The sequence below is a fragment of the Neofelis nebulosa genome, chromosome 13 (assembly GCF_028018385.1).
Source record: "Neofelis nebulosa isolate mNeoNeb1 chromosome 13, mNeoNeb1.pri, whole genome shotgun sequence".
NCBI lineage: Eukaryota > Metazoa > Chordata > Mammalia > Carnivora > Felidae > Neofelis > Neofelis nebulosa.
In genome coordinates, this window is record NC_080794.1 from 52,192,752 (window position 1) to 52,220,228 (window position 27,477).

Here is a 27,477-nt window from a genome sequence, read left to right on the forward strand (position 1 = left end):
AAGAGTCATTAAAATTAAATCTAGGACATGCCTATCAACATGCAAGTGACTTCAAAGGGCATTTTAAAACCAGTATATTGTGATATGAGAAAGGGAGGGGAAAAAAGCATAATTAAAATTCACTTGATGAGAATGTGCACCAAGGCTGCCACTTAACAGAGATTTCTACTTTTATTTTTAAAAGTTTTTATTTATTTAAGCATAATCTCTATATCCAATGTGGAACTCGAACTCATGACTCTGAGATCAAGTTACATTAAGCTCCTCTGACTGAGCCAGCCAGGCACTCCCAGAGATTTCTACTTCATCAGACCTGAATGTCAGGAGGTATGGTGCCAAAGTGTCCTATTATTTAACTAAATAAAATCATTCCAATTCCTATGATCAGCTCAGTAATCACTTAATTTTCAAGAATCAACAAAACAGTAAAACGAAAAGCTGAAAACCCTGAGCAAGACAATACTTTTCATAAAGAAAAAAGAAATTAACAAAAAGTAAACAAGACAACACTGACAACTAATATTAGTGACATTTTTTTAGTCCAAGTGCCTTAATTTTGCCAGTAAATAAAATGCAAGCAGACTGACTTTTTCAATTTTTTTAAAATGCTTTTTATTTATTTTTGAGAGAGAGGGAGGGAGGGAGGGAGGGAGGGAGAGAGAGAGAGAGAGAGAGAGAGAGATCACCAGAGAGGCATAGGGAATGAGGGGATACAGAATCTAAGGCCGGCTCCAGGCTCCAAGCTATCATCACAGAGCCCGATGTGAGGCTCAAACCCGTGAACAGCGAAATCATGACCTGAGCTGAAGTCAGACGCTCAACTGACTGAGTCACCCAGGTGCCCCTGACTTTTACAGACAGCTAGAACACTATTTATTAACAAATGACTACTCATACTATAAAGGCCCAATACTGAAGATATCTGTGACAGACTTAATATTCAGGAAAAAAATGTTATTAGAATATACAATATTTCAGAAAAAAATATACTTTATAAAAATAGAAAAGAAGGAGGGGGCATCTGGGTGGCTCAGATGGTTGAGCATATGATTCTTGATTTTGGCTCAGGTCATGATCTCACTGTTCATGAGACTGAACTCCGTGTCAGCTCTGTACTGATAGCAAGGAGCCTGTTTAGTATTCTTTCTATGCCCCTCCCCCGTTCTCTCTGTTTCTCTCCCTTTCTCTCTCAAATAAAGATTTACCAAAAAAAAAAAAAAAAAAAAAAAGGAAATGGGGTGCCTGCCTGGCTCAGTTGGAAGAGCACGTGACTATTGATCTTGGGGTTGTGAGTTCAAGCCCGACGCTGGGTGCAGAAATTACTTAAATAAATAAACTTAGCGGCGCCAGGGTGGCTCAGTCAGTTAAGTGTCCGACTCTTGATTTCAGCTGGTGTTACGGTCTTGTGGTTCATGGGATCGAGCCCCGTGTTAGACTCTGCACTGATAGTGCAGAGCCTGCTTTCGAGTCTGTGACTCCCTCTCTCTCTGCCCCTACCCTGCTCTCTCTCTCAAAATAAATAAACTTATAATAATAAAATAAACAAACTTAAAAAAATTGAAAACATGTTTAATAAAAATAAAAATAACTTAAAATCAAGTCATGACATGCTAATTATGAACTGTCAATTCTTCATCCAAAAGAAAATTAATTTCATTTTGAGGGTCAGGTTAACTTCTAACAGGTTACTTAAACAACCTGAAGGTTTTATACACAAAGAGTAGTAAATGTTGTGATTAACACTGCAAATGGCCTCTACATTTAACTATTAATTTACAGACAGAGAACAGAGAAACATGTTAAATACCACCATGAAAATGTAATCAGCAACATTTAGACCATGGGAAACTCTATAGGACCAATAGTCTAGGCTGCTTACAAAACATTCATAAGGAGAGTAAAAGAGAGAGGAACCTATGAATTAAAAGAAGCAAATATGACAACACTAATCATAAGAAAGTGAGAGCAGTTATATTAATATTGGATAAATCAGACTTTATGTGAAGGAGTATTATGAAAGATAAAGAGGAATACTTCATAATGATAAAAGGGTCAATTCACCAGAAAGACATAACAATTATGCTTTTATTTTGAATTCACATTTGAAAAATTAATGAAATTCATCACATTAACAGATTAAAGAACCCCACATAATCATATCAAAAGTTGGGGAAAAAATAAAATTCAACATCCATCATGATTAATATTTTCAGCAAAACTAAGAATAAAAAAAAAAAAGAACTCCCTCAATCTGATTAAGGATCATTACATAAAAACTTACAACTACCTTCATACTCAGTGATAAAAACATTCCACCTAATTCAACACTGTAGTGAAGTCCTAGCGGCTGCAATAAGGGAAATAAATAAATAAATAAAATAAAATAAAAATAGAAAGAAAAATCACAAAGAGAATAAAAAAAATAAGACTATCCCTATTTGCAAATGTTATGACTGTTCATGTAGCAAATCCTAAGGAATCACTAGGAAAAGAAAGAAAGAAAAGTTACGGAAAAGGAAGAAAAGCTCGTAAATAAATGCAGTAAGATCAAAGATAAGTCTATATACTAGCAACAAACAATGGGGAAATAAAACTTAAAAATCCATTAACCATAGCATCAAAAACCATAAAATACTTAGCAGTAAATGTAACAAAAGATGTAGAAGACACCACTGAGAAAAAGTAGAGAAGATTTAAATAAATGGCGACCATGTTCAGGGGCTTGAAGACTCAATATTGTATTTCTCAATACTGTAATTGCAAATTTTCCTCAATCTTGTTAATATCCTTAGCAGGCTTTTTTTTTTTTTTTTTAATAGTAATTGAGATGGTGATTCTAAAATTTGAATGGAAATGCAAAGAACCTAAAATAATGAAAATACTTGTGAAAAAAGAACAGAATTGGAGGATTCAGCTACCTGAGTTTAAGATTTACTTAGTTGTGACCTAAGGAAAGACCAATAGATAGATCAATGGAAGTAAATAGAATCATAGATAAATCCACACTTGTATGGTCAACTGACTTACAACAAAGGTGCTAAAACAATCCATTGGGGAAAGGATCATCCTTCCGATATGCTATTGCAATAATTAGATATTCATACAGAAAAATATCATAAACTTTAACTGCTACCTCACACTATGAACAAAAATCATTTTGAGATAAAATAACAGGCATCAACATAAAACCTACAGTTATAAGACCTCTAGAAGAAAACACAGGAGAATGGCTTTAAGACGTTGGAGGTACATAAAAATTTCTTAAATAGGACAAAGAAAGCAGTAACCTTAATAAAAATTTTAAAAGACTAGATTAGGTCAATATTAAAACACTTTTAGGAAAATGCTTAGGCAAGACTGGAGGAAAAATATTTGGAAAACAACTATCTGACAAAAGACTTGTGTTCAGAATACTGAAGAACTCCTAGAAGTCAATAATAAAAATATACAAACAACCCAAACTAGAAAAATAAGCAAAAGACTTAAACATCACAGAAGAAGATACAAAATTGGCCAATGACTACATGAAATACTGGTGAACATCACTAGTCCTAAGGGGAATGCAAATCAAAACCCCAGTGAAATACCACTATGCATTTAGCTGACAGAACAGCTAAATCAAAAAGAATGACAAAACTAAATGTGGACAAGGATGTCAGCTTAACTCCACTTAACAGGTTTGCTTTTTGCAGTGGCAAGGCTTAGAAGTTATGAAATCACATTCTGTGTATTCTATCTAGGTTTATGCAAATGAGAAAAGAGGAAGGCTAGAATTTATGCCATGATGTTGGATGGCAATGAGAGGTACCCATAGGAATTCATGGTTGTTTGTTGGTATGTGTATGTGTGTGTGTGGTTAAACCATATACCTCCTGGCTCTGATGATGAAGGCATGGAAGCAATCACTCTCTTCATAGCAATAAGGAATAATCAATTCAATTCCTGATTTCTAAAAATTACTCTAAATCCAGGACTCCTTGGAGAAATGGCTGAATCTAGGGGCAGGGAATATACAAGATTGAGTTTAGAACATCTTTTTATGCCAAAAAAGAAGAAAGTGCATTAAAGAATGATTGGCGCATTGTCAAAGGAACACAATAGCCAACTGAAGGGGCTCTCACTGACCAAATCTGGAATAATTTAGCATTAAAACAGATGACAATAATGGATTATAACACATTGAATAAAGTAAGAATCCATGCATCTATAGAAATATTAATATACATAAATAAGAGAGAATGGAAAATCTCCCTTACAGTAGAGCGCCAACTACTAAATGCAGAAGGAATGATGGGAGTTAAGAAAATGGGTGCTAAAATTAGTGGCCAAATGTTTGATGAGGACAGGATATTTACACTTTCAAAGTATGTAAAATATATAACTACAAATTAATTAGAAAGGGAAAATACTAACTTATCAGTGGAGAACCTAGCACATCCTACCTCAACCAAGTCCTGACACTTAATATCACAGACACTGAAACAAAGTGGTATTACTATTCTCAAAGATACATTAGAGCAGGACACATCATTTCAGTAGGATTCCAACTAAAATGAATAAACTGAATCTAGTTACAAAGAAACATTGCGCAAACCCAAAATAAGAGACAATCTACCAAGTAATTGGTTTATATACTTTAAAAATATCAAGGTGAACAAATACCAGGAAAGGCTGAGAAACTATCCTGGTTGAAAGGAGTCAAGATGTGATCCACTACCGGAGTAGACTGGGGGGAAAAAAGCTACAAAGAATATAATTAGGTTAACTGACAAAATGAAAATGAAAATATTGAGTAGGAATTAACTCATAGTTCTTTATTAATGTTAAATTTCCAATTTTTATAACTTTGCTGTGCTGATTTAACAGAATTTCCTAGTTATTAAGAAATATACAACAAAGTATTTGGGGTAAAAGGGCACAAAGTTGGGGCACCTGGGTGGCTCAGTCAGTTAAGTGTCTGACTTTGGTTCAGGTCATGATCTCATGGTTCGTGAGTTCAAGCCCTGCGTCGGGCTCTGTGCTGATAGCTCAGAGCCTGCAGCCTGCTTCAGATTCTGTGTCTCCCTCTCTCTCTGTCCCCAACATCCCTGGTCACGCTCTGTCTCTCTTTCAAAAATAAACATTTAAAAAAATGGGGGGGGAGGGGAGTCATAATGTCTCCAACATACTCTTGGACAGAGATGAGGAAAAGAAAATAGAGAAAGAATGATAAAGCAGATGGGGAGAGATGTAAACTGGTGAATCTGGGTGAACAATATATGGAAGTTCCTTATATTACTCTTGTAATTTTCCTGAGTCTGAAGTTTCTCATACACACATAAATATAAAAATATCTATACAATATAAATATCTAAAAAGCTATGAAATACTCCGTTTTCACAGATGATTAAAATTTCCCATAACAAAAACTTAAAAGATTTAAACTCAATACTAGAGTTTCTAGTCTATTACTTAGCATACTGCTTCTTAAAAATAATTTTTCAAAAATTTAAAATAATGTATACTTAATTCTTATAAATTCATCTAGAATTTTGGATAAGATACTCAGCTACAAATTAAGAAAATAAACTACAGAATTCATGTTTTTTGTTAAGCCTTCCTGGACACCATAAGTAAAGTTGGTGGTCCCTTGTCTGTGCTCCACAATATTCTGCACAGAACATCAGTAAGGAACTTAGCATGTTAAATTGCAATCTGAAAGTCAGTTATATTTCTACCCAGTAGCAATGAACAATCAGAAACTGAAATTTTAAATATACATTTACACAGCAATAAAAAAATATGAAATACTAAGGAATAAACCTGAGAAAATGTAAAAGTATACAGTGAAAAGTATACTACTGAGAGAAAGTAAAGATGACCCCAATAAACAGAGATATCTCATTCATGTGTCAAAGACTAAATATTGTTAAGGTGTCAATTCTCCCCAAACTGATCTACAGATTCAAAGCAGTCTTGACTAAAAGTCCAGCAAGCTTTTTTGTAGATATTGATAAACTGATTCTAAAATTCACCAAAACAACTCTGAAGAAGAACAAACTTGGAGGGCTCACACTACCTGATTTCAAGAATTATTATAAAGCTACAGCAATCAAGACGGTATGAAAACAAAAAGAATAAATCAGTAAACTGAATTTCAAAATTACAAACTTCCATTCCTTAAACATCACTATTAAGGTCATGAAAAGACACACCACATATATCTAACGAAAGACTTGTATCTGGGGCACCCGAATGGTTCAGTCGGTTAAGCGTCTGACTCCGGCTCAGGTCATGATCGGACAATTTGTGAGTTCCAGCCCCGCGTCGGGCTCTGTGCTGACAGCTCACAGCCTGAAGCCTGCTTTGGAGTCTGTGTCTCCCTCTCTCTCTCTGCCCCTCCCCCACTCACACTCTGTCTCTCTGTCTCTCAAAAATAAATAAACATTAAAAAGAATTTAAAAATAAATTAAAAAATAAAAAGAGAAAGACTTGTATCCAAAACATATAAAGCATTTTCAAAAGTCAATATAAGAAAACAAACCCAATTAAAACATGGTGCAACAGTTTCATATATGTAGCCATATGTCAAAACTTCCCTAACTGTAAACTTTAAATATATAGTTTACTGTATGCCAATTATACCTCAATAAAGCTGTTGAAAATGTAATCTAACTCCCTCACTAGATTACCAGTTTCTCAAGGGCAGGATTATAAGTCATTAACATTTGTGTCTATATTAGCATTTTGTAACGCAAGTATATAAGATGCAGGGGTTGGCCCAGTTGGTGGAACATGCGGCTCTTGATCTCAGGGTCGTGAGTTCAAGCCTCACACTGGATATGGGGCTTACTTTAAAAAAAGAAAAAAAGAAAAAAGAAAAAAGAAAAAAGAAAGAGAGAAGAAGAAGAATATAGAAGCAATTAAGTACTTGCATAAACGTAATTATTAACAAACAAAACCGGAAGAACATTATATTAACTGAGGTTAAAATAATAAGTCCAGAAAGTACTATGCAATTGACACATATAAAAAATTTCACATTTACAAAGACAGGGTGGCATGGTAAAAGGAGCACCACACTGAGATTAGGAAACATGAGGGACCCAAAGTGAATCCTTAAGTAACCAAATTTCTCAGGGGACTTCCATTTCAGCATATGAAAATCAAGCTGGTTAATAATTTTTGTTTTGTTTATGTCATAGAATTGCTTGGAAAGCCATAGGAGTTTAAAAGTCTTCAAAACCATAAAACAGTTAGTATTGGTGTCATCAAACTTAACTTTATAAAGAGGTAGAGAAACCAAAGACACGTGATTTCATTTATGTGAAGTTTAAAAGCAACCTGGTCTCCTGACCTGACTGGAAATAAAGACAGCTATGAATAGTTCTGTTCCTTTCTAATTTTTGTCCAGCAGTGGACAAGCTCCATTTTCCTTATTTATAAAAAACAAAACAAAACTGCCTGCTCTGATCTCTTAACTACGAAAACAAACACCTATTCTCTCTTTTCAAAAGAAAGTGGTTGAAAAATATAAAATACCAATTATTATATTTCTATTTTAGGTTAAGATGATTTTAGTCTTCCTTCCTAAAAGAAACAAGATTAGATTTATTTCCTTCAGGTATGGGAAATCAAAGATGCATATACAGATGCTTTTGCTCTAAGAAAATTAAATCCTAGTTTTTCTGAGTAGACATCCTTCAAAATTATATCAACTGTCTGTTCTGAAAAACAGATACCCTTGTTTTAAATTCAAATTTATTGATAAACTATGATGAAACACAAAGGTAAATAGCGATAATAGCAAACAAGAGAAGACAACTGAATGACCTTTGTGGTAGCTCTCTGTGGGTATAGCCTATAAGACTTCATGCTCACAGACAAATCTTCACTTAAGGAAAAACGAGAAGGAACCCATTAAAATCTGTGCAAGAGCTCATGACAGACTAATGAGTTTTTAGATTTGGTAATACATGTTCTTATCTTCTCTTACAAATAATGAAAAATTTATGAAGAACTAAGGAAAAAATATTTGGAGACTGAAAAAATTCTATATCTATGGGTTGTGCTCTTGGAAAGAAGGTTTATATGAAAGCAAAGCCATCTACCCTGCTTTTCTTAGGAGCACTCATACAGTGGTGATTATGCAGGAGATAGAACATTCTTGACTTTCATTCCCATGATCAATAAAAATGAAGAGAGGCTAAACTCAAACTGAGTTTGGATCCTTCCCAGTGAGCTGGTATCATTTAGTTAGCAATGGGCTGTTTTTGTAGCGATGGGCCTTCAGTGTTGTTGTTCTATAAGAAGCATCAATACCATAAGCAGTGGTATCCACTTTTCTACTTTCTAGCAGATCTGCTGACGTTCACAAAAGATGTTAAGAATCTGTGATATCTGGGGCAATTCTCTTCACTAGAGGGCAGGTTTTATTTTAAAGGTACTAACATTCTGTTCAGTAAGTTTTATGTCTAGGCACCTGCTTTAAGCGCTCACCATACAGAAACAACAAAACAAACTCCCAGAACCATGATAACACCCTTTGGTAGTAAAGCTATTTTGCTAGATGAGGTAGAAGAACATGAAAAAGGGTAAAAAAGGAAAAGGTTGGGGCGGGGGGGGGGGGGGGAGACTGCAGTTTCTTTCCTTCTATCTGTATTTACTGAAAAGTTTTACCCATGGCTGCCTCCAGGGAGGATCACAGCAAATAGAGGGATAACACTATCTGGATAAACACTATTTGCCTGTTTGCATGACCTGTTTCATATTCATTTCAAAGTCTGATACCAACCAGATACCCCACAATGATGATAAATTTAATTTATTTCTAATTTCTCAAACTCTTCTACAGATTCAGGCAGCATAGTCACAGCCATTAGCTCATTGAGCCTGGATGAATCATAGAAGCAATGGAATTGATCAGGGAGATAGATTGCAGTGCATGGTTAAGAGTCTCCTAAGAAGGAAGATGGCAGAAATCCAACATCAAATAGATGATGAAATGGCCATTTCCATTAAGAGAACATCACATCACAGATATTAATTAGAAGGCACTATAATAGAATTAAGTGGATGTGAGGGAAAATGCTGAGTTAAAAGTCACCCCGGATGTCCCTAGCCTGAAGTAATTATAGATGTGAAGGTGAGTCATGGATCTGCAATTTTCCATTCATTTTACAATAGCTGTAGGTAAGGTAGAGAACAGATATAACTCCATAGTGATGATCCTTTTTTAGACAGAGGACAAACTATCTTTAAAAAAAAAAAAAAAAAAAAAAAAACAATTCTAGTATTTTCCTTTTACTATTCTCAGGAAAATTACATTTTTTATTTACAGCAACATTAATGGTAGATGATAAGAGACTTACTACTTCCCAAGTAAAAAAGAAATGAAGCAAATGAAACAAATTAGCTTTGAGTTTAAATGCCCAGCATTCTACCAACTTTTTTATTTTAAGGATGGAAATTCATCTTTAAAACTAAGGAGAGATTCTGTTCTGAATCTTTGGTTCAAATCTCATTTAGCTGCTAAAAATTAAAAATCTTTTAAAGTATTATTTGACACACCCAAATGCTGGAGGCAGTCACATTCCAGACATTAAGAGCTCTCTAAAACATAATGAGACTAATATTTAAAGTATCTATTGGCTTTGGGGCGTCTGGCTGGCTCAGTCGGTTAAGTGTCTGACTCTTAATTTTGGCTCAGGTCATGATCTCATGGTTCGTGAGATGAAGCCTTCCATCAGCCTCTGTGCTGATGATAAGGAGTCTGCTTGGGATTCTCTCTCCCTTTCTCTCTGCCTCTCCTCCACTTGCTCTCCTTCTCTCTCAAAATAAATATAACAACAACAAAATATCTATCGGCCCAACAATGGATTTAGACAGTTTAATTTTTTTGTTCTGCAATTCCTGTACTTTCTTTTCCCCTAATACATTCCAACTGCATCCTTTCTATCTGCACACATGATAAACAATAAATGCAGACAGAGGACCAATAAGTGAGTTGAGACAACAGTGAAAATAAAAGGTTTTTATCTTTACATTTCAGTATAATCTGGATCACAACCTCAGAATTCCAGATGAAATACTTCAGGTTATTAACTTCAAATAGTTGAGTTTTTATCCAAGAGGAAGTTTCTTTGCTGAGGCTCCATTCTTAATTTCCCATATAAACTTAAAACATTTAACAATTTACCTTACCTCACCAAAAAGCAGAATCACAGGGATATTATAAAAATAATAAGATATCCAAATACTGCACAATAACTTGGTGAAAGCCTTTTTCTTTTAACCAACAAAAACTTACAAAATATAAGGACACATCAGCAAAACTGATTAAGTAAAAACCTCTGAAAACTTTCTCCTCCATAAAAGCAATGAGAACACTGGCAAAAATTGTGAGAATCAACTTTTTATGAACTGTGGTAATAACCAAAGGCTTGTAGCAGTCTGAGGAGGGTTTATTAAAGAAAATTGGCTGAATCTTGGAAAAAACAATGAGTTTTATGATGTTTTAACTTTCCTTATTCTTATTCAACTCTTGCAAGCTCTAGAGTAGCCTTAAAATCCAACAGTCTGCTATAAACATTGGGGTACAAGTGCCCCTATGCATCAGCACTCCTGTATCCCTTGGGTAAATTCCCAGCAGTGTTATTGCTGGGTCATAGGGTAGATCTATTTTTAATTTTTTGAGGAATGTCCACACTGTTTTCCAGAGTGGCTGCACCAGTTTGCATTCCCACCAACAGTGCAAGAGGGTTCCTGTTTCTCCACATCCTCTCCAGCATCTATAGTCTCCTGATTTGTTCATTTTAGCCATTCTGACCAGCATGAGGTGGTATCTCAGTATGATTTTGATTTGTATTTCCCTGATGAGGAGTGACACTAAGCATCTTTTCATGTGTCTGTTGGTGTCGCACTCTCAACAATAGCCAAATTATGGAAACAGTCTAAATGTCCATCAACTGATGAATGGATAAAGAAATTGTGGTTTATATACACAATGGAGTACTACGTGGCAATGAGAAAGAACGAAATATGGCCCTTTGTAGCAATGTGGATGGAACTGGAGAGTGTGATGTTAATAAGCCATACAGAGAAAGACAGATACCATATGTTTTCACTTTTATGAGGATCTGAAATAAGCCATACAGAGAAAGACAGATACCATATGTTTTCACTCTTATGAGGATCCTGAGAAACTTAACAGGAACCCATGGGGGAGGGGAAGGAAAAAAAAAAGTTAGAGAGGGAGGGAGGCAAACCATAAGAGACTCTTAAAAACTGAGAATAAACTGAGGGTTGATGGGGGGTGGGAAGGAGGGGAAAGTGGGTGATGGGCATTGAGGAGGGCACCTTTTGGGATGAGTACTGGGTGTTGTATGGAAACCAATTTGACAATAAATTTCATATTTAAAAAAAACCAAAACACCAACAGTCTATAATCACAGTGAAAACCACCTAAGGGTTCAGAAAAAGGTTGAAGCTCCTTCAAAGCCCCATTCTCAGAGAACTGTCATCATCTAACCTATCTGGTGGTTCCCTGGAAGACCTCACTCACAAAGCTGCCTTTATTTTACCTGACTTGGAATTTACCCAGTATAAAAAACCTAATCCCCAAGGTTGTTCGTTGAAAACAATTACATGGAATTGCTTAGCAGTATGGCTGCCTGAGGCAGTAGATATCAGTTAGGGCAAGTAATAGCCTTATCAAAAAGTTTCAAAAGAAAAGCTGAGGAATGAGATATCTGTAAGGGGCTTTAAAAAGTTCTTAGTATTCCCAGGAATCTAGAAGTCTATATGTATGACCATGTCTGTGCACATGCTCAAGAAAGACCTGAGAAAGTCCTAAGCTCACTCCTCAGACCTTGAGGCTCTGTGCAAGCAGGAAGTGAAGTGTGAAGTACAAGCAGGAAGGAAGTGTCATTGGCCTGGTTGAGTGCTGAAGGTGAGCCCCAATGTCCACATAGAGCCCTTCACTAAAGACTGAAAGACTTATTGGCTCCAAACATTTAAGCAATCTTCGTCCAATCATTAGTTAACCACTAACCTAACCCAGCAGAGACTAATGGTCACATATAAAAAAAGAATACAGACTTTACAGAATTAGTTTAGAAAGGTTACGAAACAACAAGAGCAAACAGCAACAAAAACAAACTCTAGGCAAAGGGGAAAATCTGATTTTGAGAGTTGCTACATTATTCAAATGTGTGGTTTTCAACAAAAAATTGAGATATGCAAAGAAAAAAGAAAGTAGGCCCATACTCAGGGAAAAAAAGGGAGTAAACTATAACTGTACCCAAGGAGCCCAGATGTTAGACTTACTGAACAAAGACATTAGCTATTTTAAATATATTCAAAAAACTAAGGGAAATTATGTCTAAAGAACTAAATTAAAGTTTGCAAATAATGCTTCACAAATAGAGAATCTCAAAGAGAGAGAGAGAGAAATTATTAAGAAGAAAAAAAAAAAAAAAGAACCAAATAGAAATTCTGGAGTTGAAAAGTACAGTAATCAGAATAAAAATTTCAGGGGCACGTGGGTGGCTCAGCTGGTTGAGCATCCTTGACTCTTGATTTCGGCTCAGGTTATGATCCTATGGTTTGTGAGATCAAGCCTCATGTCTGGCTCTGTGCTGTCATCACAGATTGGGATGCTATCTCTCCCTCTCTCTCTGCCCCTTCCCCCCAACCTCAAAATAAATAAATAACCATAAGAAAAAAAAAGTTATAAACATTTTTCACTGGAGGGACTCAAAGGCAGTGAAAGGAAGCACAAAAAAGAATCTGTAAACTTGAATATAGGTCAAATGAGATTATCCTGTCTGAGGAACAAAAGAATAGAGAATGAAGAAAAATGAACAGAGCTTCAGAGACCAATAAGACATCATCATGTATACCAACATATGCATAATGGGATTCTCAGAAGGAGAAGAAAAAAAGGGACAGAAAGAATATTTAAAGAAGTACTGGTCAAAAATTTACCAAATTTAAACATTCAAGCAGCTCAATGAACCCCAAATAGGATAAAATCAAAGAGATTCTAAACACATCATAATCAAAATGTTCAAAGACAAAGAGAAAATCATGACAGTAAAACATAAGGAACAAAATGTTGATACTCTCTTGAAGGTTGTCTACAAATATATCTGAGACAAAGAGAGTGGCTTCAAGAGTAGATCTCAGAGTCTTAGTTCAGACACATACGTCTTTGGAGGTAAATTAGTTGAGTACAAATTTTATGTAACTCCTATGGAATGGTTTTGCTCTCACTGTAATTTTTCAGAATAACAATCAACCAAATTCTCCAACCCAGTTAAATATTTAGTTTCCCACACTAATCTCAAAGCAGCAACAGATTCAAAAAGGATAAGAAATCTTCTTTTGCAGAAAGATAGAGGCATCAGCAGCTGATGACTGATTATGGTTTTTATGTGGGAATGTTCTTTTAGGTACCTGAATAAAAGACTTAACTTATGTATAGTGGCTGATTAAGAATTTGAGAGGTGGGGGTTAATCACTAAATTTTTGGTAGCTGATTCACAAGAAAATACAGTGATATAGTTGTATCTCAAGGTAAAAAAACTTAAGAAAAAAATTTTAATCTCAATAATAGATCAAAAGTATAAATTTTACTATATTTCCCTCTCTCCTCCTTCCATATTAACTTAAATCAAGAAGAGGCATTTAGATCATCACACTTTTTCTCTCAGGATTAGAAATTAGGGTAAACATAAGGTTCCTGATTTATTACTATTCAATGAAAGCTCTCTGTTGTACTCTCTTTGAATACTGTAAGTATGCTTTTTAAATGTATATACATCTTCATATTGAAGTATAACAAAGCAATTTGGAAACATAATGGAAGAATAATAACAGAATACATGGTCAAAGACACATCACTATCCTCTTTTTAAGGGCATAACATAAAATTTCAAACTGGAGGGTAGCTTTTACCCTTGTTCCTCAGATAAAGATGTCAAGAATGAAAAGGTGGGTATCAAGTGTCTTACTCAAGACTAGGAAAATAGAACTGTAACAATTTCCAAAAAGCAAGAATAAATTAATCAATAAAAACATTGGGACTAAGGCCAGTGATAGAGAAAAGCTGTATCTGTGTGGCCTCTAGTCTTCATGATAGATACTCATAGGTGGGGAAAGCTACTTTATTGTACAGACTTCCCAAAACTAACCTGTAATGATAAGACATTCATTGTGATCCAGCACCTCAGTGAAGAGCCGTGAAACAATTAACTCGGGGTTAATTAAAAAGCGGATTTCTTCTTGCACAAGTCCTGCACCAGTTACACCACCTCCAACAAAACGGTTTGCAAAATCCACCTATTTGGAAAAATGTGGCATGTTAAATGATTATCTAAAATACCTACATATATGATAAAGAAGCACTTTCTCTCTTGCTTTCGTTTCCCGTATAAATCAATCCCCAAATTAGTAATCTTCCAATGGAGAACAGACTGTGGTTGACTGCACTCTTTCCATCTCACTCCAGGTAACATCTTTGCATACTTCTTTAGATTCCAAAACCTTAGAAGGAACCTGGAAAATGGAGCTTTTAGGCAAAAGCCTCAGTGTAATCATACAGACTCTTATTTACAAACCTTATATGTACTATAAGGGCCACAAATCAAAGGAAACTTTACCTGGAAAGGTTTCAAGATCATTTCCCTACCATTCACTACTCAATTTCCATTTATGGATTTCATATGACTCGAATATAATTATATCTTTCTTATATAATATGGCAATCAAACATTTGTCCTTAAAGAACTGAAAAATTTAGTCACTGCCCTTTTTTTTAAGTAATTGCCCTTTTTTGGATAACCTTTTTCTTCTGTGAAAGAATAAAGAGATAAAATTTCACCCTAAATTCAGATGCAAAGCAAACTACATGAACATTACAAACTGTTTATTTTTACTATACCTAAGGAGAAAAAAAAAAGAAAACAGGAAACCTAGTTTAACAACAAAGACTCATAAAATTGGCTATTGTTGATAATGCTGCTATAAACATTGGGGTGTACGTTTATGGAAAGAGCCCAAATGTCCATTGACTGATGGATAAAGAAGATGTTTTATGTATATATATACACATACACACATACACACAAACACACACACACACACAATAGAATATTACTCAGCCAAAAAATAGTATGAAATCTTGCCTTTTGCAATGATGAGAATGGAGTCAGAGAGTATTATGCTAAGTGAAATAAGTCAGTCAGAGAAAGACACATACCATATGATTTCACTCATATTTGGAGTTTAAGATACAAAATAAACAATCACAGGGGAGGGAGAAACAGAGGCAAACCAAGAAACAGACTCTTAACTATAAAGGGCAAACAGAGGGTTACCAGAGGGTAGATAGGCGGGGGGGGTGGGTTAAATAGGTGATGGGAATTAAGGAGTGCATCGTGGTGATGAGCACGGGTTGTTGTATCTAAGTGTTGAATCAAAAATTGTATAGCTGAAACTAATATCACACTGTATGCTAACTAACTGGAATAAAAAAAAAAAGTTAAAAGAAAAACCCAAAGGGGACACCTAGGTGGCTCAGCCGGTTGAGCATCAGACTTCAGCTCAGGTCATGATCTCATGGTTCATGAGTTCAAGCCCTGTGTCAGGCTCTGTGCTGACAGCTTGGAGCCTGGAGTCTGCTTCGGATTCTGTCTGTCTGTCTGTCTCTCTCTCTGACCCTCCCCTGCTAACACTCTGACCCCTCTCTCAAAAATAAACATTAAAACAAAAACAAAAAAAAGATTCAACTAAATTAATATTTCCAATTTAGTTTAAAATTACTCATAAGCTTTCTGTGGAGTACTATAATGGGATCCCCAAGCTCCTATTAATAAAGATGAGTTACACAATGCTCTAGACAAAGCAAATTCTACCTGTCAGTATTATTTGTCTTAAACTTACTAAGCACTCCAGCATGTCCAACATTATGTGAAGCTCTATGGGGCAATATGTAAGAAATGGTTTCCAACTTTTAGATTACTCTATTTGAGGATTTAGATTACATACGTACATAACACGTTGTATACATACATAGCCACCCACACCCACAAAGATTTTAGTAAGGCAAGAGAGGTTTGAATACTGTACAGAGAAAATACTCTCTTTCCTCTACTCCTACAGTACTACCACACTCACAACACGTCTGATGTCAGATGTATGGGTTTCCACACATAGAGCAATTCTGAAACACCAGCTGGGTGTCCTATAATTCAATTCGGTTCTGACACCATCTACCAGGAGTTAGCATCAGATCCAACAGGCTAATAACAATTCAGTCCCACAAGACTGCCCCACTGCAGACACCAACTGCACCTAGAAGTACAGTTGATCGGCTATAAATGGGGTTCTCATAATCTGCTCTTGTGGTTTGATAAACTCACAGAACTCAAGGTAACACTTACTTATGTTTACTCATTTATTAAAAAGGATATAATAATGGACAGAGATGAACAGACATATGAAGTGATAGGGCGTGGTATATGGTAAGAGGCAGAGAGCTACCTCTCCCTCTCCCCATGTTCACCAACTTCCACATGTTCACCAACCTGGAAGCTCTTTGAATCCCATACTTTTGGGTAGTTTGGTGGAAGCTTCATCACTTAGGCAGGATCATCAATCATTAGCACAGTCTCCAGTCCCTCTCCTTTTCCCAGAATATGGGGAGTAGAGTAGAAAGTTTCAAGCTTCTAATCATGGCTTAGTCTTTTTGGTAACCAGCCCCCACCCTAAAGCTCTCCAGGAGCTCACCAAAAGTCACCTCATCAGAACAAAAGACACTCCCATCACCTAGGAAATTACAAGGGTTTTACGAGCTCTGTGCAAAGAATAAGGGGCAGACACCAATATAGATTTTTTTCTATGATTTTACATATACTTTCAGACTACTGTCAAATGTAAGATTTCTTAAAACCTGTTTGTATTCTCAGGGCACCTGGGTGGCTCAGTCGGTTAAGCATCCGACTTTGGCTCAGGTCATGATCTGACAGTTTGTGAGTTCGGACCCTGCACTGGGCTCTGTGCTGATAGCTCACAGCCTGGAGCCTGCTTCGGTTTCTGTGTCTCCCTTTCTCTCTGTCCCTCCTCCTCTCCTCTCTAAAATGAATAAACATTAAAAAAAATTTTTTTTAAGTTGCTTATGTCTCTAAAGCAATTGTAATATTAAACAATACTTTGAAGCCTATTCTACAAAAGAGTAAAACAAGAATATGATTTTTTTTATATATAAAAATATATGTGGAAAGACAGAAACTAATAGAAGGTAAAGCAGTCTTCTTTCATTAGAAAAGAACTTAGAAAATACTGAAAAATATGACTGGACAAGATCTTGAAATGAGTTATCACAGAATCATATATAAGTTTACATTCAGACATACTAAATCAACACTAAAAAAAGAGTAATTCTGTAGCTTATATAGAAAAATAATTTTGATTCAACAAGTCCATTGATTAGAATTATTTACAACATATAAAGTCATTATGCATTGGGTGATTTATGACTTAAAATATTCAACAAATATTAACTGAATATTGTGCTGGGGACCATAAGATACAAAAATAAGTAAGACGTGGGCCCTGGCTTCACAGCATTTGTAATCTAGATGAGATCCCAGCACATAAGCAGAATGAAAAAATGTTTATTAACGAACCTACTAGAATATATTTGATCCTTTCCAAATAATAAAATTAACTAAAACTGGAGCATGCGGAGGAGAATAGGGGAGTTTACAAGAGGAGATGATATTCAATTTAGATTTTGCTGACATTCAGGCAGAGGGAATAACTGCACAAACACATAGGAAAAACACAGAGCTGTAAGCAGCTCTATGAAGAGTGATAAGCATGTTCCTCACGCCTATCTGCGATGTAGAGTATGTGAAGGATTATGGTTGGTGATAAGGTATTCTTGGAATGATTATAAAAAGAAAAGTTACAACTGGGCCTTACACAGGGTCCAGTTGTAACTTTAAACTCAGTCTAGAGTTTAAAGAATGAATTGGAAAGGTGTAAAATTAAAAGCAGAGAAGCTGGTTAGGTGACTACTAAATAGGTTTGACAAGAATTACTTAGGCCTCAAATAAGTCAGTGGGAAAGAAACTGAAGAAAAGAGAGGTCCAGCAAAAAATTAAAACAGACAGCACTTGAAAACCAAGAGACTAGCTACGTAAGTATAATGGTATCGTGAATACAAATGAGAAACAAAGTTTGAGATCAGCTAAACTTAATTTTTACTGGAACAAGGTACATAACTAAAATAAAAAGGAAGTTCTATATAATTTATGTATAACTTGGTAATGATAAATGAAATACATTCAATGTGCATACTATTATTCATTCTTTGAATAAAAGGCCAACATTTATTACTTGAAAGGTATGCATAGAAATAAATACGTTATACTAAACTCAATATGCCCCTGAAGGCAGGGGTCTTTTAAAAAAATCAAACTTTCCACTACTTAAAAAAGTTCTTAATAGAAGGCTTTCTATTACAGGTGAGAAACCTGTTCCAGAACATGAACACAAGCATATGAGTGCTTATTTTTAGCGATTTTCCAACTCACTTCACTTTAAAGCTACTTGTTCAGATTATTCAGTTTCTGAATTATAACTTGATGAAAAGAGAGAAATGATAACAACCCTTAGAGAGGTCTTGTTGTTGCCATTCAGCATAATGTAACTTATATGCTACACAAGGAACTTTTTAAGTTGCAATACAGTATTCTCCGATCTCCTGGGGATACATAGCATGGGTAGGGAGAATAATTAATAGAAGTCTTTATGGTATTCTATTAATCTACTGAGGTTTCACATTTCACCTATAATATATTCTAGAAAAGTGGGAAGAATCTCACCCTTGAATGTTGTTAAATAATTCCTTGCTGAATTGTATTGTGATGAAAGGTCAGCATTCCCACAGCGCTAACTAGCAGTAGCTTTGTTTATTTCATGTGTATTAAGACTCTCTCAGTCAATCTATTACTTTAATGTAGAAAAGAACATCATCAAAATGGAAATGTGGGGGAAAAGTAACATTCATTTGAAGTAAATTTTAAGCCTATTTCAAAATTATTATTTAACAAAAAAAGTAATGATTAAATACAAATTAAAAAAAATTTTTTTTAACTACCAGACAAATATTACTCCAGTTATCCTAAGTATTTCTATTTATAATCTCAAAAAAATCACTGGGAGATGGTGATTTAAAACAAAACATGGTTTGCCCCTTTGAAGATTTTAATTACAAATGTATCTTTTAAAAGGCCATTCTAAAAAGAATCTCAGTTTCATTAAGCACTTAGAGTATAAATATATAATAACTAGGCAAATGCAAATCAGTCTAGTAATTTTACAGTATACATTAAGTTATTCAAACAAGTTAGTCCACTCTCTGGAACCTGATTTAGATTCTGACCCAATATAAGCACCAAATAAGGATCTAAGAAGAAAAATCAGCAATTCCCAGAAGTGAAATGATGTATAAGCATCTTTCAAAGAAAACTGACATTGTGATGCTCTCATAAATGGGATAAGAACACAAATCACCAACATTTTGCCTCAGATTACTGATTTTTGAAAAAAGATCAGTATCACTACAAAGCAAAAGGAAAACATGTGTTAAGTGTTACAACAATTTAAAGCTAGATACACAGGGTGTTTTCTTTGTTAACTCCTTTTTCCAAAAATATATGTTTTTAAAGTGAAGGCAATGACACAGATAAATAACAAAGACTGAGAGATGGACAAAATAACCTGCTCTGAAACGGGGAAGAGACAGCAAGCATAGCTGGCTCACGTACCTAAAACTGTTACATATGGGAGAGACGACTTTCTTATCAATCAATTTTAGATGTCTGTGTCCTAAGACCTAAACAAGGTTGGTGGCAGAAAAACATTTCAAGCTGGTCATCATTTGGGGGCAGAGCAACAGCCTTTAAAGAAAAAGAACAAAACTGCCTAGTGATGGCTTGTCAAGACCATACCCTGGGAACTTTCCTCCACTGTCAATCTACAATCAATGTCTGAACTAAGAGGCCTGATGTTGTCCAGATCTTAAGATTTTCTGTCAAAGGCTTTTTAAAGAGGCACACGTAAGAAACAGTACACTGGCAAATAACAGCTCTACCAAGGCTGTCAAGATGATCTGTTTGGTGTTTTTCTCCATTCTGCTATCATGCTTCTTTGCATTAAATCAGTTTAGGAGATGAACAATAGGTTTTCAAATTTTCTTTGCTGTCACTCGATAAGAGAGAGTCCCAAACACACACACATTGTGATTCACCTACCTGTAGCATGCCTTGACCATTTCCTTCTATGGTACCTTCATAAGTGACATGCAATCGAGTCAGGAGTTTGTCACATCTATAATTTAAAAAGATAATCCTTTACTTTTAATGACAAATACTTCACTACAGAAAAATGTGGAAATATAGATGAATATAAAAGACAAATTGAAACTGTTTCGAATCTTAAAAGCCAGAAACAGATGCCTGGTTAACATTTTTGATATAGACGCTCCCAAACTTGTTCTTATTCAAATATTAAATACACATATTTAAATTAAAATGGGATAATATGCTGTTCTGAAACCCATTATTTCTCCTATAAAATATCAGTTTCTTTTCTTTAAGAGTTGAAAAACTTCTCAAAATATAAAAAAAATTTTAAGATCTATGAAATGTTATTATGCTACAGTTGGCAACCCAAAGAAAAATACAGAAAAATTTAGCAATAAATCATATATGATGCTAAGATAGGGTCTATTTTCACTAGTTTGATAAACATGAGTGTGTGTGGCAGGGGTATCTTGATGAAAATACATGCCACAGAAATTCTGATCTATTGTATTTTTATATTAATAAAATTGATGGATGAACCTAGTACCTCTAAGTCACAATTATTTTCTTTCCCTTTTATAAGCCATGGTCACTGAGGTCATGCCACCCTAAAACATGACACCATGGCCTAACAAATATTTTAAATTTGAGAAAATGGCAGAAACAGGAGGGTCACTCTGACCTCCCCTCCTCACAGTTCTTCCCTGTAATAAACCCCTCATGTGCAAGGTGCCCACCCTCTATCTGGAGGAAAGCAGTATCCTTATCTCCAAAGAAGAAGGGGTATCAAGAATCTAGCAAACAAGCCTTGCTAAGTTTCCCCCAGTTTACTACAATTACCTCATATTTCTTAATCTGTCATATTCCTTAGAGATGTTCACTCTTTATCAAACCTAGTATAAAGTATGTGGGTCTGTTTCTTTGGGCTTTCATTTCCTTAAGAAGGCTCCTGCGACATGTACAATTTATATTAAATAAATTTGTATGCTTTTCTCCTGTTAATCTGTCTTTGTCTGTTTAATTTTCAGACCCAGTCTGGGATCCTAACTGGGTTAAGAAACTTTTTCCTCCCTTACTGTGTTTACCTGTCTTACATTATATTAAACAATCAATTCCATTTTATTAATAGTATATGATGACGACATTTTTTGCTAATAGACTCTCCCCATTACTTACTTAATAAAGAATATAAGTTATAAAAGAATATAACAGATGAAATCCAAATCTCTAACTTACATAAGGGTGGCATTCATGTGGGGGGAATTACATATTTTTTATAATAATTACACATTTTTAAAAACAATTTAACTGGGGGAGTGCTATTTACTTTTTGGGATTTACATTCTTCCTGATTTCAAGGGGTCCAAATACATTTCTGGGGAAGCTCCAGTCCAGAAGACCGAGAGCCTTAAACTCAGCAGGCAATTCACTACAGATTCTAAGAGCTGCATTTGCATTAAACTCATTTAATCCTGATAGCAACCCCATTACCATCTCCTTTTACAGATGGGAAAACAAGACACAGAAAGCATTTAAGTAACCTAAGTCTCATAAATGAAGCAAAACAAAGATTTGAACCCAGGTAACCTAACAGTGGTCCAAACTCTTAACCAGTATGCTACACCTTTAGAAAAATTACTTTCCAAATCTCTTGTAGAAAGTAGTGACACAAGTTTGATTTTTTTTTTAACTTCCTTCGTTTGTTTTTTGATCCTATTTTCCTAGCCATTTTATGCTAAGAGAGACTATCCATGAGGATACTACTGAAAAGACAAGGAAGCACGATCCAGAAATCTCTAGTTTGTCAGCCAGGACTTCAAAACAAATCTCATCTGACATCAACTATTCTCCATGATGGAAGCTGTCAACATATAGTACAGCTCTCAATAAAATTATGAAATTGCTAGCCACTTTTTAAAAAAGCATCCTCTGGGGCGCCTGGGTGGCGCAGTCGGTTAAGCGTCCGACTTCAGCCAGGTCACGATCTCGCGGTCCGTGAGTTCGAGCCCCGCGTCAGGCTCTGGGCTGATGGCTCCGAGCCTGGAGCCTGTTTCTGATTCTGTGTCTCCCTCTCTCTCTGCCCCTCCCCCATTCATGCTCTGTCTCTCTCTGTCCCAAAAATAAATTAAAAACGTTGAAAAAAAATTAAAAAAAAAAAAAAAAAAAGCATCCTCCAACTTCCTGACAGGTGTCCCCTTTTGGCCCAAGCAAATCTTTCATACCACCGCACTAGGAATCAAAGACAGAGGACTGTAACTCTCTGTGATTAAGTAAGCCCAGCTAAGGTAGTCACTGGTGACTGCTGGGTTAACTGTAACATGGCAGAAGCTTGGAAATCAGAAAAACCTCCAACTTCCTGGCTCTCATTTAGCCCCTTGCTGTTTGGAACACCAACAATCCTCATCTCTTCTTTATCCTCCCTCTTAAAGTGAATGCATGTTTCTGGTTCTGTGGAATCTGGGAGATTGATTAGTTACATTCTCCAACTCACTTACGAAGCAGCTAAAACAAAAAGAGATCAATGAAACAAAAACGTTAGAAAAGTTATCAAGTCAAATTGTGCCTATCAAAGTTAAGGGGAGTATCTTGATCTTACTCAGTGGCAAATTTATCTCACTGACACAGCAGCCTTACCAATTGTGGTTGCATTTTGACCTATCCCTTCTCTCCCAGATGGTAATGTACAAATGGGTGTCCTTTCCCCTTAGTGCCAAATGAATGTCAGATGAAGAGCTGAGATCTACAGCTGAATTAAAAACAAGCCCTCTGCATGATCTATAAAATCTACACCAAAGTGAGATGAACAAAACGTTTGTATTCCTGTCAGATACTAACACAAAAGCTAAGAAAAGCAATCTGTACCCTGGCCTGGGCAGATAGCAGCAAATTGTTACTTTTAGTTGTAGACACCATATTTTAAGAGAGACCAATGGCCTGGAGTAGATCAAGAACAAATATAAAGGGTTTAGAATCCATATTATATGTGAAACAGAGAAAAGAGTAAGTTTAGTGTGTTACCTATGTGCACTGTTAGAGATGGGGGTGGGTCAAGAAAGCATTATGATGTTGAACGTCAACAATGGGACACACTGAGGTGAAAGAGTGAATTTCCCAACACTGAAGCTGTCTGTCATCTGTCACAGGTAGAGTTGACTGATACTACTGTAGACAGCTAGACCAGATGATTTCTTGGGGGTCCCTTTCATCTCTAATATGCCAAGACTCCAAAATGCTGTACATGTTCTCTTCCTTTCTGGCTCAATTTTGTTTTTGTTTTTTGTCTTCAGGTTGTTTAAACTTTTACCCACTTCCCTCTATTAATAGTCATCTCAGCCATGCAGTCAGCTCCTAATGTAAGTTTCTTTGTTTTTTTTTCACCTCACAAATAAACATCTTTGATGGATAAAAAAAAAGACCACAGGAAAGCCACTTAAGCAGATGTGTTTTACCAAGTTAACTTCCTTAAAAGTAAGTCCCTTTCGTCACTAATTCCAAAGGAAATAATTAAAAGCTATGATAAAAATTATGGGAAAATGAAAATGAGAGGCACTGGTCAACACGAATGCATATGCAAAATATGCATTTAGTATGTTTGATCATGTTCTCATGTGCAATGGAAAAGGTGATCTATTCCTCTTTAGGTGATATGGGGACCTGCTCTAGACTAGGGAAAGTATTGACTAGTTCAGGGCCCCAAGGAACTTACAAATCTGAATGAACTCAGATTGATTATTATTCTTCTCAATTATCTGTAGGTAAATAATAAGAAAAAAAGCCCCAGTAAATTAGCAACTTCCACAAAATCTGCATGTGAATAGCCAAACTTCAAAATTCTTGTCACTGAGACAAATTCTAAGTAATTACTATTTACATTTTAGTTTAGTGAAAAAATTTTCCAACATCTTGTCCTCCAGAATGAAAAGCCATAAAATACATATATACTAACCAAAAGAGGAGGTAAGACTGAACATTATATATTGGTTGTTCTAGTTAATATTAGTGTCTTCACACACAAGCTCCTTAATTCTAAATAAGATTTTGTTTCAGAAAACAAAAATAAAAAACAAAAACAAAAAAATCCACTAAGGCAAACAGTAGAAGTCAAAGGCTTGCAGGCCTTGATTCAGAAAGCATGGCCTTTCTAACAACGAGAGCTATCGATGGATCATTTATGATACGAAACTCCCCTAGCATTAGGGCAACTAAGAGGTTGGGAAACCATTTTTCCTGAGGTTGTGAAATAGAATCCTTGCATGGTGAAAGAGTCCTTCTAATTCTAGGATTCCCAGATTATTTTTATTACTATTACCTTTCCCACTCTGGAAAATCTTCAAGACTCTGTCTTGTAAATGTCACCAAGCCAGTAGGTTCTACAAAAGCAATAAAAGAAAAACACACCCAAAAGAAGTTTTGATTTTGAAAAGATTATATACATTCAGTAAAAGAATGGATCTAACAATGGTTGTAAAACGAATCAGAAAATACCAAGCTTAGTGTTAGAATACAACAGAAGATCGATTTAAAATAATATTATCCTTATAGTAGGAACTCTTGCTATAAAATCCTTACTGAAAAACAAAACTACACAAACAACAGCACAACAGTTGATACTTACTGGTAAAGTTTTCTAAACTGAATATACTTGTGAAAAATCATTGGAAAAAAAAGGTGCATTAATGGGTGTAGCTTATACAATAAAGACAAAACTGAATTTTAACCTATAGACTCCTTTTCAAAGAAAGGTCTTGATCCTACACCTGAAGATTGATGAATGTATACACATTTATGCATTTTATAATAAAATAAAATGTCTGCGATTAAAAAACAAATTGTTGGCATGCCCTTTGGAGTTGACATGGTTAAATCCAGGGTTTAGATGATATGCAATCGCTTTACTTACAAGGCACCTTAACTGGAAGGAGGAATTGCTTTGTTCTAAGAGGTTAGAGAAAAGAAAGACAACATAGTTGTCAAGGAGGGATAGATAGGAGGGGGATCAAAATGCAGTACATGTTAAAGGAGTATGATCCTTTTCTGTTAAGTTTACTTTTTTTTTTTTTTAAACTAGTGGCAAAAACAACAAATAAATCAGCAGGCCAAAAGTAATTTGATTCAAATCGAAGAACAAACTAAAAAGGCCAAGCCACTTCTGTTTTCTTCTGTTAAAAAAAAAAAAAAAGAAAGCAAGAAAGAAAAAAGCTCTTAAGCAAAGAGATATGTCAGGAACTATTAGTGATAATGGTGGTAGAGGCCCAATGAAAGCTTGACGATCGTTTCATTCCTCTGTATGATTCCACATTTCTCTGCTCTCAGTCACAAGCAGTAACAACTCAAAAATCATATGGAGTAGTTACTGTAGAAAACAGAATTTTGTTAATATGGGTTATAAATATTCTTAAGATTTCCTTAAGTAATTTCTCTAAGGCAAATGGATAGCATATTTAAAACTCATAAGTATGAGATCAAACAATTCAAACACCAGAGAAGCAATTCTATTTATAAGACAATAATGTCAGTATTATCATTCAGCAAATTAGCAGATAAATATGAATATTAAATGTCCTTCACATATTAAAATCCTTCATATATTAAATGTCCTTCAGATATATTAGGAGATCCCAAGAGAAATTCATAAATGAATATTGCTGGGAAAGCCAGAAAAAAGGTAGAACATGGTTCCTTAGATATAATTAATATCAGAAATACCTTGAGAGCATTCTTTTTACCTTTCTTCCATAAAAAGGTAACTTTTATGCTAGGTTAGTTTGATTAATAAAATATTTCCCTTAATAAAATCACAATATATAATGCACATGAATCCTCGATTTTTAAATACTCCATCTATAAGATACTTTATCCAAAACTATATTGAAATTATTTCAGAAAGCCCTTGAAAATCTTTAAACCTCAAGATCTCCATTAAAATATAAAATATAGTGGCACCTGAGTGGCTCAGTCGGTTGAGCATCCGACTCTTGAGACCAGCTCAAGTTGTGACCTCGCAGTGGTGAGATCGAGCCCACATCAGGCTCTGTGCTGACTGTGGAAACTGCTTGGGATTCTGTCTTCTCTCCTTCTGCCCCTCCTGCACACACACACCCTCTCTCTCTCTCTCAAAATAAATTAAATAAATAAATAGATAGATAGATAAATAAACAAATAAATGAAAGATAGACATCTGACAACATTGAAAAGTTGGTCCTGACAGAATTACATTTTATCAATTCTAAAAGGCACATGTTTTTCATGTACTAAACTTCTGAAACTGGGATACAGCTTTCATAATGGAACGTATCTAGCCTTTGCCACTGGTCTAGATTACAGTTGAATTTTTCCAGAGAAAATGTGCATCTGCTTCTTAGTCATCTGGGAGCAACACCAACCTGATCTAGATCTGAATTAAGTCCTCTGTTGCAGGCTTTTGTGGATCACACTGATAATATGACTTCAGACCCCACACTTGAGACTTGTGGTTCAAATTCTCAGGGGAGATTTTTTTGTCCTTTCTCTAGCCAGTGCCAAGGTTGGCACTTGCAGTTCCTTTGTTGTCTCCTTTTTGCACAGCCAGGTACATTTCTCAACTATCCTTACACTGAAGGTACAGACCTTTGGTGTATCAGCTTTGTAAGAGAGGTCTCCTATGACTGCCCATCCTGAGTGTTTTTTCCTTCTTAGTGGTACATAACATGACACTTTTTACCATCTACGATATCCTAGATATGATGAAATACAGTACTTTAAATAGGTTTTTACAGTTTCTATTCGGTAGACTTCAGAACTTCTTTGTAAGGTAATCCTTAACTTGTAAACCTCTTTTATACCACTACTTCCTCCTGAAGCCTGTAGCTTTCCATCCTAAAAACTTGTAAGATGTTTCATTACATTTCTACAAAAGACTAAATTACCATGTACAATGAAAAAGCCAGAAAATAAAATGCCTAATTATAATTTATTTTTTCAGCCTAATTTCTAATATTTATGATGGTTTATAAATTTCTAGTTGAAAAAACAAAATTTTAGCTTTTTCCCTCAAATAAATAAAATCCTAAAACTTAGGCAAATTAGTGTCTAGAGAAGACATACATAATTTGACTCCAAGGACAGAAAAGTAAACTCTGAATTA

The 27,477-nt window shown here is 35.3% G+C and overlaps 1 protein-coding gene across 7 annotated transcripts in view; it reads right to left on the minus strand.

The window, feature by feature from the left end:
- PARG (poly(ADP-ribose) glycohydrolase) overlaps positions 1–27,477 on the minus strand; it is a 132,650-nt gene that overhangs the window by 33,458 nt on the left and 71,715 nt on the right. For all 7 annotated transcript variants that reach the window (XM_058697015.1, XM_058697014.1, XM_058697013.1 and 4 more), the window contains 3 exons: positions 24,664–24,724; positions 20,304–20,379; positions 14,175–14,322 (listed from right to left, as the gene is read on the minus strand). In XM_058697015.1, the coding sequence (XP_058552998.1) occupies positions 14,175–14,322; positions 20,304–20,379; positions 24,664–24,724 (285 nt within the window). The remainder of the gene's footprint in view (positions 1–14,174; positions 14,323–20,303; positions 20,380–24,663; positions 24,725–27,477) is intronic.